The following is a 13,967-nucleotide window of genomic DNA, read 5'->3' as shown; positions in this document are numbered from 1 at the left end:
AGTTCAATACTAAAGCACTTAGCTTATCTGACCTTCACATTAATTATTTTTATTACAACAGCAGGAAGTTTAATGTTAGTTTTCCCCTTCCCTGCAAAGCCACGTGGCCCCAAGCAGACCCAATTGTCTCATGATGCCAAAGAGGGAGCTCCTTAAACACCGGTTTAGCTTAGAAATCTTCTCAAGTGTGCTGATTCAAATCCAAATTCCATCAAATTAATGGTTTTAAAGGGCTCGTTTGTGTGTGAGTGTTTTGAGATGCCATTAAAATTCTTACAAAAACTGAAAGTGAAATGAGGAAGACTGATTGAGCAATCAACTAGACGGGCGAATGCCAGGAAGACCTATCGTTCAGTAGGGGCAGAGATGCAGCAGGGCAGGGAGAAGAAAATTCAGGAGAATTCTCCTGAGGGCAAGAGTCGAGCTGGGCGATGGAGTCAATGTAGAACATCAACAAACAGATAACAGGAAATTATCCATTCCCTGTGGTCACTTATTCTAAAGACCCGAACCTTCAAAGTTCAAGGAGTGAAATGGTTGACTCCACAGAACGGGAGCAGTCACGCCTTTCTTGTCTTAAGAGAAGAGAAGAAATGAAACTGAAGGAGTGTGTCTTTATCCTCCCCCAGAAAGAAAATCCCTCTGTCCGAGTCTCCAAAGATGGAACGCTGCTGGCCATGACCTTACTGCTGGCCCTGGTGTCCTGCTGCCTCACGGTGGTGTCTTTCTGCAGGGTGGCCACCCTGCAAGAGGAGCTGGGGAGCCTCCGGGCAGAACTGCACGAGCACCAGGCTGAGCAGCTTCCAGGCCCTCCTCAGGGGGGAGCAGCAGCCCCCAGGGCAGCTGTGCAGGAAGCTCCAGCTGCCACCTCCGCACTGAAAGTAAGTTTGCAGCAGCTGCAGCCTCCAGGCACAGTTCTCCTCGCCATGCTGCCTCCCCCACCTCAGATGTTTTTGCCATAACTTGGATATTTTCTATTCTTAGGAGATCTTTGCACCACCAGCTTCAGGAGAAAGCAACTCCAGTCAAAGTATCAGGAATAAGCGTGCCACTCTGGGTTCAGAAGAAACAGGTACGTTTTGGGCACGGAAGCATTTAGCAGTCAGGGATCCCAGTGTTCATAGGTGTGGAGGATAGCATTGGTTTGGGGGAGCGAGAGGTGGACATAACCTAGAGACTACAAAATTTACAGTCTAAACAGATGTGGCTTTACAGCAAAGCTGGAGCCCTTGCAGATTTAATCAGCTGCACAGCACGTTTGGTCCTCCAAAGAGCAAATTTTGTGGGTAGAAGTATATGTCTGTGCTATACTTTAACTATAGAGGGAGAAAAGGGGGAACATATTTTTCCTCAAATAGATAGTTCACTCCTCTGTCAGAAGCATTATCCAGCACTTCAGAAGAAAAGCACTGCGTGTTAGTGTAGAATTAGGGTTTGTCTACCAGGGTCACAGAAAGTCAGCTAAAGATAAACATTTTCTGAGCGTGCATCGTATCCTGTGAAACCAAGTGAGGATCATAGCAGGAGCAGGTGTATGTTTGTGCTTTATTTTGATTCTTGCTTTAATAAGTTTATTTTATGCACACATACACACTAATTTTAAAGTTTTTCTTTAATGTGTGCTTTTCCAGGAGATCCACACATTCATAACCTTGTTGTTCTTTAGTGGTTTCTGCTTATCTTCATGTTCCACTTCTTCTGCAGAATTTTATAGATTCTTGAAAACTCAGATTTGGTGGGGCCTCCCAAAATGCTCAATTCTATATCCTTTATTCCAAAAATGAAGAAGAGCATTTGCACTGCATTTACTAATTTCACAATTTAACAAATCCTTGACATTATTCTCCTTTTATATTAAAGGATATTTTTTGAGCTCCTAAAATGTGCCAGGCAAGCATGTACTAGGATAAGTATTGTCACACCTACTATTTCCTTTAATATTCACAGTGAGGTAAACAGAACAGTGTAATTATATATATATTTATGTATACTTCTGAAGGGAAGTGCATGAGAGACATAGAGACAGGTGTTCTGTCTCACACACGCACACGATGCTCTGTGAACTTACCTTTCACTAAATGCCTTATTCATAAGAAATATATTTTATTTTATAAAACTATTTTTATCTGATTATCATATCTTTGTGCCAATTATCAGAAAAAATTGGGTTTAAACATTATTAAACTAGGAAACATCCGTATTTCTACTATAATTTAACATATCAATTATTTTCTCATTTTGCATTTTAGCATCCTATTTTCTACATAATTGAAAAAATACAGCATATTTTTGTGTTCATTTATTATTATACAATAAACATTTTTCCCTATTTCTAAGTAATTCTCACATACCTATATTAGCTTATCCATCATATAATTATTTAACATAATCATTTCCAATTTGTTGTTTTGCTATAATAGAATATGTCAAAATTATTGTACAGATCTCTTCTGTTTCTGAGGAATTAAATTTTCAATATAAATTCCATAGATGGACTCTCTGAGCTAAAAAGGATGAGCATCTTTATCACCCTGCTACCTATTGCTGTATAGCTTTCAAAATGAGTTATAAATACATGCAGTTAAAAATATATTGCACAAGTTTTCCAGTCTTTTTAAAATTTAATTTGGTTAGTTTAGTAGTCGTAAAGCAGTATCTCAAATTTAATTTGTTGCTTGCTTACAAATAAAAATTAAATTCTTTCCACATAATTTGATAACTTTTATCTTCTGTTAATTTTTTTTTATTTTCAACTTGTCTCATTTGTCTCTCCTATTTTTTTTTATAATTTTGAGCAAACTCTATATTAGGCATATTTGTATATCCAAATTTTGATGTAAATATTTTTATAATATTTTGCTGTTTTTCTAAACTTTTACAAAGATTTTGTATCTGTTTATTTTAATGTGATAGCTTTTACTTTTGATTTTCACTCATACAACTAAAGGAAAAATATATTTGTTCATAACCTCTTAAACAGGCATTCTATTCTCTGCTAATTTGACTCTTTTCTAACTTGACGTTCTAGTTAGATATTTAACTCATTAATCTTTTTGGCATTTACTTTCACAGATGATGTCATACTAGCTTTTAAATCCCCCTTTCTTCTATTTTTTTTCTTCCAAACTGTTGCTAAATATCTCAATTAAATTTATTAGCAGATTTTTTTTAACTTGTTTCTATTGGAAAGCTTACTGTATTATCTTAAGTTCCTCATGTATAATTGAATCCATGTTGAGACTTTTTTCATTGTTTTATCATTCTGGTTATCTGTATTAAATAAAATACTTTAAGTAATTTTGTAATTTAATGAGCTATCTAGTAGGGTCAGGATGCCTCAATCTTCTTCAATCTTCTCTACTAGTATTTCCCTGCCTCTAAATTTTAGTTTTAAAAATAAACCTTAACTTTACTATTGCAAAGATGATATAGGCTCATTACATCAGATTTAAGAAGAAAAGAAATGAGTAAGAAATCAATAACTGCTTGAGGCTCACTTTCCCACATATCCTCTACTAATATTTTAAAATTTTTATGTGTATATTTTTACATATTTGTGTTTTTATAGAATCCAAAAATTGTATACTGATGAAAAATTTTCCCCAAATAATTTGCAATTTTTAGAAAGTTTGGAGAATAACAGAAAGTTCTAACCAAGTGAATCAAAATTTACTGTTTCTATAGTTCTTATGTAATCACGACTGTCATTATTTTGGTTTGCCTCAAATTTTTATAAATGTTTAATGTAGTATATATACTATATCTGTATAGTATATAATATGTATAGTATATATCTCATATATAGTGCATAATATATGTATATAGTATAGATAGATAGATAGATAGATAGATAGATAGATAGATAGATAGATATACTTATAACATTCATTGATCTGAGATGGAATATTTAAAGATGAGAGCCTTAGTGACAGGTAATATATGCTATCTGTTGTCAATAAAATTAGCTTGAATGTTGTTCTAGACACTATCCTTTTGTGCAGGAAAAATTTCTACTTTGTTTAATACTACTATAAAATTGATGTGTCTATACTCAAGAAGGTTATTGAAACTCTATGATTTTGTCGTTGTTATTTGATAGGGTCTTTTTCTGGAACTGAGAAAATTCTATGCAGTTTGAATCTATGCAGCTTTCTTTGGTTATCATTTCCATTCTAGTTATTCTGATTCATTTTCAATAAGACTCAAAAACTTGATATTGTCTCTTTTACTTTCGAAGTATTCATTTATGTTCTCATTTATTAATTTTTGCCTATGTGTTTTAGAACCATTGACATTTTTGTTGGAATTTAAAGCTAACTCTGCAGAAGAAAATGAATGCTTTAATTTATATATTCAAAAATGTTAAATATTTCTATTAATATCAAATTTTAATTTCCCAATAAGACATAGTTTTTCTTATGTAGGTTTCACTATTCTTTCAAAGTTAATTTTAAAAGATTTTGTTGCTGTTTTGGAGTCTTAGCATTTTCATATAGCTTTTTAAACTGTAAAAATGTACAGTTTTCTATAAATGATACAGCATTGGATCTCATGCTTTTTTTAAGCCACATAAACATCCTTATAGATTTATACTTATAATATTATTTTAGATTTTTTCTAGAATACTCTGCTTTCCACATATATTCTTCAATGATAATGTGCTATCATTTCATAACTATGTCAAAAAGGTTCATAGCTAAAATTGGTAAATAACACACCAGAATGTTCTCTAGTCTTACGTTCTATAAATCCAACACAATTTTACCAGCCACTTCAATTTTATTGTGTGTATATTCAATTTATAAGTAAATTCCAGTGTATTAAGCTAAAAAGCCCTACCTCACCAGCACCCAGCAAGCCTAGTATTGCATCAGTATTTGGTACTTATTACATATCAGCTAGAAAGGCTGTCTTTTTAGTTGTACAACTGTCTGTACAACTAAAAAGTAGAGACTTCTGTGGTTTGGCCACTTTTTCTCCTTCTGTATATTCATCATGACACATGCACACAGTAGGTATTCTATGAATATTTGTTAATTGATTTTGGGCTCAATACGAAGTAAGATAGAATGATTTAGAAATGATTTGGCATCATTTTGTGGAGGGAAATTCTCATGTTTCAGGTCTCACTTTAGAGGCCATCTTATGCAATTTTTTAACATGACATTTAAAATAACTAATTAACCAAAGAATAGGCCTGATCACAAGTCTAGAGTCATGGGGAGCATTTAGGAACACCTTGCCTCAGATCCTCTTGGTGCACCAGGGTCAGGCACAATTTGGGCTAAAAAGTCATGGGGAAGCTCTCACATTCAGCAACCTCTTTAACTGCCATTTCATGGATTTCTGGTTTTATTTAATGTTTTTAATTTTAATTGAAGTATTATTTAAATATGGTAAAGGACACATATCTTATGGATACAGCTTGATGAATATTCATAAATTGACAGCAGTAGATGAAGAGACCACCATCAGCCCACATGCCCCTTGCTACTCTTTCCAGCCCCCCGAAGGGTATATGATGCTTTTACTCAATTTTAAAATTTGCTACTTTGGCTCCAGTTTTGTTTTTCTTAATTATGTTGTGTTTGAAATGAGAGTCTTATTAAGTTTCATGTTTCATAAGATAATTTCTGATTATAGTATAACAAACAGAAATGTGGGGAAATCCAGGATCAAAGAATTGCCAAATGGCTCGTATTAGCCAAATATTCACTTTTAAGCCCACAAAGTGTATTTGGAGATATTCCCAATTGTAAAATAATAACTAAAGTGATATGGCTTTAAAATATTACTCATTAAAATTTCTTCACAAATGGTATCATGATGACTCTTGTTTTGTACCCTCACCTAATTATAAATCTATTCATTTTAAAAACCTAAGGATAAGCATCTTTAGAGTCCAGCAAGAAAATGAATTCTTTTATATGGATTCCTATTGAACTAAAACGGTTTATTAATAAAATCAGGTGACCTTAGTATTTTCTCCCTTGTTATTCAGTAGGAAATTTAAAAGTTATTAGAAATAATAATGTGTTATAGGTCATAGAAGGACAAAAATTATTTTTGATAATGTTTATTATACTTGTCTCAATTATAATAGTAAAATAGTGGTGAAAACATGAACAATTCAAAGGAATGTAAGAACAAGAGTGGCGAAAAAAATGCACAAATTTTATCTTCTAAATATTTATTATAAGGTTTTGACCGATCTACTTTGTTACTTTTCTTCATTGTAAAACAAATTTTTTAGTTTAGAATTATTTTAGAAAAGTTGAAAAGATAGTTCAGAGAGTAGCCATATATCCTTTATCCATTTTCCCCTAATGTTAACATCTTAATTACCATGGTAACTTTTCCTCAACTAAGAAATCAGTATTGGGACTTATCTAATAACTAAACTCCAGATTTTATTTGAATTTCACCAGTTTTTCCACTAATATCTTTTTTATGTCCCAGGAACCATCTAGGACACCACATGGTATTTAACAGTTTTTTAAATGAGAGTTTTGAATATAGTGCACATAAATGAACACCTAATACCGTAACTTAAGTATTTCTCTTGGGTAAACACTTTTCGCTGTTAAAAGTAAAAATATCAATATTATTTCTGAGTCTTCTTTCTTGAAATTAATAGTTCATCTTCTTTGCAAGGAAAGATGGGATATCTGAGGGGTCTGTAATGTCCAGCCTTTGTTTCACTGGCATTTCTAGCTTAGCGGTAAATAACAAGGCTATAAAATGAATGTTGAAAGCATAAAATGTAGAACTCAACCATCCAGTTTGTACCAAAATTAGGCTAACTGGAGCTTCTTACCCAGTAAGGGCGTGTTCTTTCCTAGAACAGAAACAGCTGGCTGCTGTCATGGTGATCTTTGACCAGAATCTTCCATGACTGTTATTTTTTTTCTCCTTGCTTCAATAATGAGAGACTCTTTTTTCAGTGTTGCAAGAGCTGGCTTCTGTTCAATTTCCAAAAAAGCATTTAAAGTGAAAATAGTGACCTGACAACCAAATCTTTGAACCCTGTTCTTGTCAAGTTTAAAGTTTTGGGAAACAGAAAAGCTAGGAAACAAGTCAATCAATGCAGCCAAGAGTCGTATTGCATCTCTTCCACATATTCTGCAAGCCTGCCAGGTTCCAAGAATTTTTCTAGTTATTAGATATTGATCAGAAAACAAAACAGATAAAAATTTTCTGTCAACCAGAGATTACATTGCAGTGAGGTGGAAAGACACAAAAAATAATCAATAAACAAAACTGAGTAAATTATTATACTTGAAAATGGCAAATATATTGAATAAGTGAAAATTTTAGGGCAGGGTTAAGAGGATCAACCATGTGATGGGGTGATGGAGGGTGAGGAAGGGATGTGTTGCTATTTCAAATAGGGAAGCCAGGGTAAGTCTTTCTATCTTTTCCTTGAAAGCTCAATAATTCTTTATACTTTGAATTTTTTTTAAAAATTTGCAGACATGCATAGGTACTTTACACATAAGTTCATAATATTGAATGATGTGTTCTCATTAATAATTCTATAGGAATAGATTATATTAGTTTTAATATTTACTTATGCTTTTTATAGGTCAAGTCCTACTTAAAAGAACTGCATTGGGCAGCTGTTCTTTTATTGTGGTGGGATTTTCTTTTAAAGGGCATACCCATTTCTGAAGAGTTAGAGAAGAAACATATTTTCCTCAAAATAGAGGAAATGGCCACTATGCAAAGCTCTGAGGTAGACAATCGAAAATATACAGAAAAGAGAAGAGAGAAACTAAGTTATTGGGTATGTTCCATGTGCAAGCTCTGGGTTATGCCCTGTTGATCTATGATATCATTTACACTCTCAATAACTCTATTAGGTTGGCATTATTGTCTTTATTTTAGATGAGAGAATGAAGCCCAGACATAATCAGTTCCTCCTCTCAACAAGCTAAATAAATATTTAGAGAAACTAAACAAAATGAATGTAAATTTCAAGATAATAATAAAATAACAATAAAATAAACAAGCTCTTTAGCCTTTACAAAGTACATGTAAATTATGACTCTGGTTGATTCTCACAAAAGCACTCTGAAATAGATATTGTTATTTTCAATATTTAGATAAGAAAATTTATTTCAGAAGTATATGTCAGCCTCATGATTGAAACAGCTAATTGGTTTGAGAACGAGTGAATTCATTATTGACTATAAGTTCTGAGTTTTTTCGATTATGCAAGCTGTATATGCTTAATGTTCAAGTAAGATACCAGATTTGAGAAAAATTATTAGATTCTGTAGAGGCCTAGACTATTATTAATATTATTGCCATTGAGAGGGACATTTACTTATGGAATCACAGAATGTTAGCAGTGGAGATCACAGACTGAAAGGTTATCCATAGTGGAGAAGAGCTAAGCTGGGATTTGAAGATGGAGTAAATTTTAGTGAGGGGAATGTATCCTAGGGTATGGGAAGAATAATAAAACAGGAAATTAAAAAGAAAAAAAAAAACAAGACGATGCCTTATTTTAGAAGGTGCAAGAGACATAACATGCTAACACCTTGACATTATCCCTTTACTCTTCTGAATTTTTGGATTTTTGCAAGTGCTGATTGATCGAAGTGTTGTTGGAAGTTCAGGCTTTCCTTTCCTTCTCCTCCGCCTATGACTAGATTGTTTGAAATGGAGAAAGTGAAAATAACTGCTTTGTGATAGCTTCTGACGCTGGTTGTGAAGTCACACATAAATTCATCCTTTTTTCTTTTCTATCTGCTGCTCTAGAGCTTCTGGGAAACAGAGTAAGAAATTTTAAAGAAATAATATACAACCATTTACTATAAAAAATATGATAGCATACTACAGTTCTATGGATGAAAACTCAAAAACTTATTGATGATTATTTATTATGGAAAATGTTTTTCATATAACCATGGATCCAAAGATTTATTTCTAGAGGGTCTAGATATCATGGAGATATTTATTTTTAATTTATGGAACATATTTTTCCTGAAGCATCAATTTAAATTAACAAGTTTATAAAGTTGAATGTAACAATGGATTTTTAAAGAATTATTTGGAAAGCTTGGATGTTATGATGTTTATTTTCTTTTCTAAATTGTTCCACAGATTTAAAAATTTTGAGTCTGCTGCAAACCAGACATTGTGAAAATTTGTAAATGATGGTTCTTAACATCAAGTGACACACAGTCTAGGGAGAGGGACAGTCAAAGAAACCATTAGTATGTGTAATGAATGTATGCCAATAGATGTCTGTACAAAGTATAATGGGATCAAATATTTAGCTAGAAGAATCAGGGAAAGAGTTGATATTTTATCTGAGCCCTGAAGGATGAATGGGCTTTCACCACATGGAAAGATGAGGACTATCTAGCCATAGGGAATGGCAGATACATAGTCATGGAATCATGAAGACGACCTCCTGTTCCAAGAACGTGTGTTTAAGTACACCTGGGTGGGTGTGTAGCGTTCATGAGGCTGTGAAGTAGACCTGATTTTTGTGTGCAAAAGAAACTCATGGAAGGAATTATAAACATTAGAAAGACAAAATAAAATTTCAGTTTAGGAAATAATTCTGCAGGAAATGCAACCGATGGACTAAGAATCGTAGAAAAGAAAATAAGCCCAACTTGGTAGGCTAATGTAATTGTCAAAAACGATGAGAGTAAAGATTTGAACATAGGATGCCATGCTCCTCATTTTTATCATTCTCTCTCTTTCTCTCTCTCTCTCTCTCCCTCCCTCTGTCTCTCTCTCTCCCTCTCAGCTGTACTTGCTCTCTCCTTCCAACATAGCCTTTCTATATACTCACGACTATTAGTCTTGAATGTTCCTATCTCCTTCTTCCTTCTTCAGTTCAAGTGTCAACATTCATTGAAGCCTTCTGATTCAACCTGATCTAATCAAATGACCGTGCACTCTATCTCTCATACAAGTGCAATTTTAATTCAGTTTTTATGATGTTGATTCATGTCTGTCCTTTCTACTATATTGTATACTCCATGGGGGTAGGAATTGTGGGCCTCCCTCTTAATGTTTGCTATCTCTAGCATAACACATGACATAAATATAGTGCTCAGTATAATTGTTTAATGAGATAAATTTAACAATGTTAAAAATTCAAAATATTAAAACTTGATTATTAGTTGAATTTCAAGATTGAGGAGGAAAGAATCAGGCATGTTTATAAAGTTTCTACCTTGGGCGACTCAGAGGATAGTACTATATACACTAAGAAAGAAAATAGAGAAGAAATAAGAAGTGAGTGTGTGAAGAAAATAAAGAAATAGATTTAGGGCATATAAAACTTGAGGTATCACTAGACATCCAGACAGAGATGTCCAAGGGGAAGTTGAAGATGTAACAGCCAGTTGTGCAATTTATTGTTACATTTCTCAAGACACTAAGGTCTATTTTCATTTTTGGTTTTACCTTCTTTGACTTCAGACATGTTTATACATTGCATCATGAAGCTAATATTCTTCGCTGATAAGTTACTGATAGCCAGTGACTTCTGAATATACGTGATTAATAAAGAGAAATATTCTAAAATAATGCAAAGAAGTCATGACCAAAAAAAAATATTCTGTGGAGATGATGACTCAACTATAAAATTGGTAATTTTAAATTAAAATATTTGACCAACTGTAAAATTAAATTTTACGATTAGATGGAAATGGTGTTTTTTGTTTTTTGTTTTTGGATTTTTTTAAGTTTTTAGTGCTTATGAAGCTATACAAAAGGCTACTATTTTAGATATCCTACATTGCTTTAGGCATAGGACATATTGTGAGTGGTACCTTACAATTAATGCTTAAAACTCTCTATATTTAAATACACACATAGAAAATCTTCAATTCATATATTTTTCTTTACTTCTTTTAGCTATACTTACTTCTATTTTATTTTATCAAATTCTTTCCAGCCTTCAAAAAACTACCACCCATCTCTTACTTCCCCAGGCCATTATAGTGCTATCTTTTTGAATTCCCCAGAATTGAAAACTTGAAAAAAAATAGTTTTTAATTCTTCTTCAAACACATATAGTCATTAGTCATAAAAATATACATTTTTTCACAATTTATCTTGGAATCTCTAGTTATATAATTTCATTTGAGACCAACCAAATCATCATAATACCAGTCAACAGCTGAAATTTTGCTTTCATTCTTCCTTTAGGGCAACTCATTCTACACATAAAAATATTTGTGATCAACATGTATCAGACAGGCCCCTCTCAGGATTAAGAATTCCTTTTTTTCTTTCCTGTTTTTTAGTAGGTCAAGTACAAACTTCTCAATTTAGCTCTTTAGAAATTCTTTTAAAACTCTCTCAACTCTTACTGGTTTCATAAGTAACCACCCAAGCAAACTGCTTATCACTGATCAAATAAAACTTTATAATCCAGTTTTCCACACCTAAATTCTTGTATTCCCATTCCATTAGGAATGTTTATCCGAAAGCAATGCTTGCTTTCTTCAATTTCTTCATTAACCTATGCCCTGCATTAGGTCAATATTAGATCTTTAAGGGATTTCTCCTAATTAGACTTTTCTAGCCAGATTAGTGAGAAGAACAATGAAGAAGTAGTGCAGAGGGATAGGGCAAATGTAATAGGAAAAGCTCTGTTTTTCGTGGGAACCATGCATAATCTGCAATAATTGCATTATTTGTGGCAGTTTATATTAGATTTAGCTTTGTTGAAATTAGGTATAATCAACTAGATTCCAGTTTGAAAGGGTTATTTCCAGTACAGAAAACAATACAACAGACATTAGCAATCTCATAAGCTTTCAAATCTCTTTTCTTGATTAAATGGTATTTGAACATTACACTTAAGAATGTAGTTTTCAAATTCAAAATATTTTGTCATAGAACATATTTAAATGCTATTCTAATTGTGAAGTTGGTTGGATTTATGTCAAATATTGAGTAATAGCAAATTATTTTTGTTATAAAAGTTCTTATTTTATAAATTCTTTTTTAAACTATTTTTGTCATCAATATAATATTTTGTTTTGAGAAATATTTTACACAAAGTGTGATAGTATATGTAAATTTTTTATGCTGTCAAAATGTACTTGAGATTAATTATTCATGTTTTTCACATCAGTATATAATAAATATATACATATATATATATTTAGAAATATGTATCTCCCCATCAGACACAAAAGGTTTTAATGTATGGTATTGCCTTGCTTAGTTAAAAAAAATAAACTATTCTCAAACTCTTGTATACTTCTCTTCAATTTTAGTAGACGGAAAGATGTGTGAAAGACTTATGAAAGCCAAACACAATCAATTAACATTACAACTGTTATCAATACTATGTTTCTTACATTAGACTATGCATGCTCAAAACTCTTGTGGTTGGATATCTATGTTATTGGGAGCTATCGAAAAGTAATATTGCTCTTTTTTGGCCCACATTTTGTGAGCAATAATCTATAGTCTAAGATCAGATCTCTGTTGAATAGGAGAGTCCTAAAATGCTGAACTGGAGATAAGTTGATAATAGATAACAAATTTCCTAAATAGGAAGAATAGAAATGTGGAGAGTTAAATAACACCGATAAGGTTGATGGGACCTGAACAGCATATAATGAAAGTTCTGTTCTTACTTTTAACAAAACATCTTGAAAAGCCCAGTGACTTGCTCTGGAATAAGGAAAATTAATGAATACCACAAGCTTCAGTGAGTATAATTCAAATACTGTTATTGAACTGTCATTTGGTTATCTCGTTTCTTTTCTAAAGAGTATTTCTTGAAATAAACTTTTCTCTCCATAACGTCGTATTTGCTTCTAAAAGTTAGATTTCTGCTACTGCATGATGGAATAAGCCATTGTTTTTCAACATGTAGGTCGTTACCAAGTTTTAGTTAGGCTGCGGAGATTAAAATTCAGAGATTTTTATATTGGTTTCATAGTGTCGGGCCACCACTTCTTAGGTAAAACTCTTTCAGTCTAAATAGAACTTGTAAGTCTACTATAGGAGTTTTGGAGAAATGATCAGGGAAAGGGTTAATTAAAATAGGAAGTAATGTATTGTAGTATTTCTTTGGCCTATCAGCTTCATTTGGTCTTCATTCTCTGATAGTCACCATTATGTTTCTAGTTTATTTGGTTTGATATTATTAGAGACAATAATGCTTAGCACTACTACTACTAATAATAGCCAAGAGTAATTTTGCAATTATTATGTATCAGATATAATACTAATGTCTCATATACATTATCATTTAATCTTTAGAATATACACGTGAATGTAATAACAAAAGAAAGACGGAAATTTTGAAACTTTTTTCAACATCCTCTTCTTTCTTGTTTGGAGGAAAGATTAGAGCTTTACATGGGTCCCTCACAGAATTTATCATAGTGCCGTGCAAGTAGTAATTTCTTAAGCAGTATTTGTTAGAAAAATAGAAACACGTTTAATATAGATTTAATGTAGCTATTTTATATGTTGTGCCCTTCACACTTCAGCTGCTTTGGATGTTGTGTTACTTCTTTTTTTTGAGGCATCGTTATTCACAATTTTTCTGCCCATTGCTATGTTTTTACATATTTTCATGGCAGAAGGTCTACTGCAATAACTGTACTAAAGCATCTCTGTGACATAGGCGTGGCTACCTTTGTTTTACAGAGCAATTAAAGAACCACAAAGGAGACCAAAATGTTCTACTCCCGTTGAATTGATCAGATTAACATAAAAATGTGTTAGAAAAGTCTCATGATTATAAAGAAATTGCAATTTTTAACATTATATTTCCACCTTTAAATGCCAAGGGAAATTGCTTAACAGATTTTTATTATGTGATAACTCTCTTTAACAGTATTCTTTTTAGGCCTATGCATTTGCACACTCAGAATATAATATAATTATTATGTTTGTTCTGTGTTTTAAATATTAGAAAATTTTCAATTAATTAACTGAAACAGAAATTCTTGACTGTGTCAAGC

At 32.5% G+C, this 13,967-nt stretch overlaps 1 protein-coding gene across 2 annotated transcripts in view; it reads left to right on the top strand.

Annotated features, from left to right (window-relative positions):
- Nucleotides 1-219: 219 nt before the first annotated feature.
- TNFSF13B (TNF superfamily member 13b) overlaps nucleotides 220-13,967 on the top strand; it is a 31,585-nt gene continuing 17,837 nt past the window's right edge. The window contains exons 1-2 of one of the 2 annotated variants that reach the window (XM_039866295.1): nucleotides 220-881; nucleotides 985-1,072. In XM_039866295.1, the coding sequence (XP_039722229.1) occupies nucleotides 534-881; nucleotides 985-1,072 (436 nt within the window). In that variant the 5' untranslated portion in view covers nucleotides 220-533. The remainder of the gene's footprint in view (nucleotides 882-984; nucleotides 1,073-13,967) is intronic. The other variant, XM_039866294.1, reaches the window with a different exon arrangement.

This window comes from Pteropus medius, unplaced genomic scaffold, assembly GCF_902729225.1.
Source record: "Pteropus medius unplaced genomic scaffold, Ma_sr-lr_union100, whole genome shotgun sequence".
In the NCBI taxonomy this organism is placed as follows: domain Eukaryota; kingdom Metazoa; phylum Chordata; class Mammalia; order Chiroptera; family Pteropodidae; genus Pteropus; species Pteropus medius.
The sequence above is the reverse complement of the archived record's forward strand: the minus strand, read 5'-3'. Positions and strand labels throughout refer to the sequence as shown.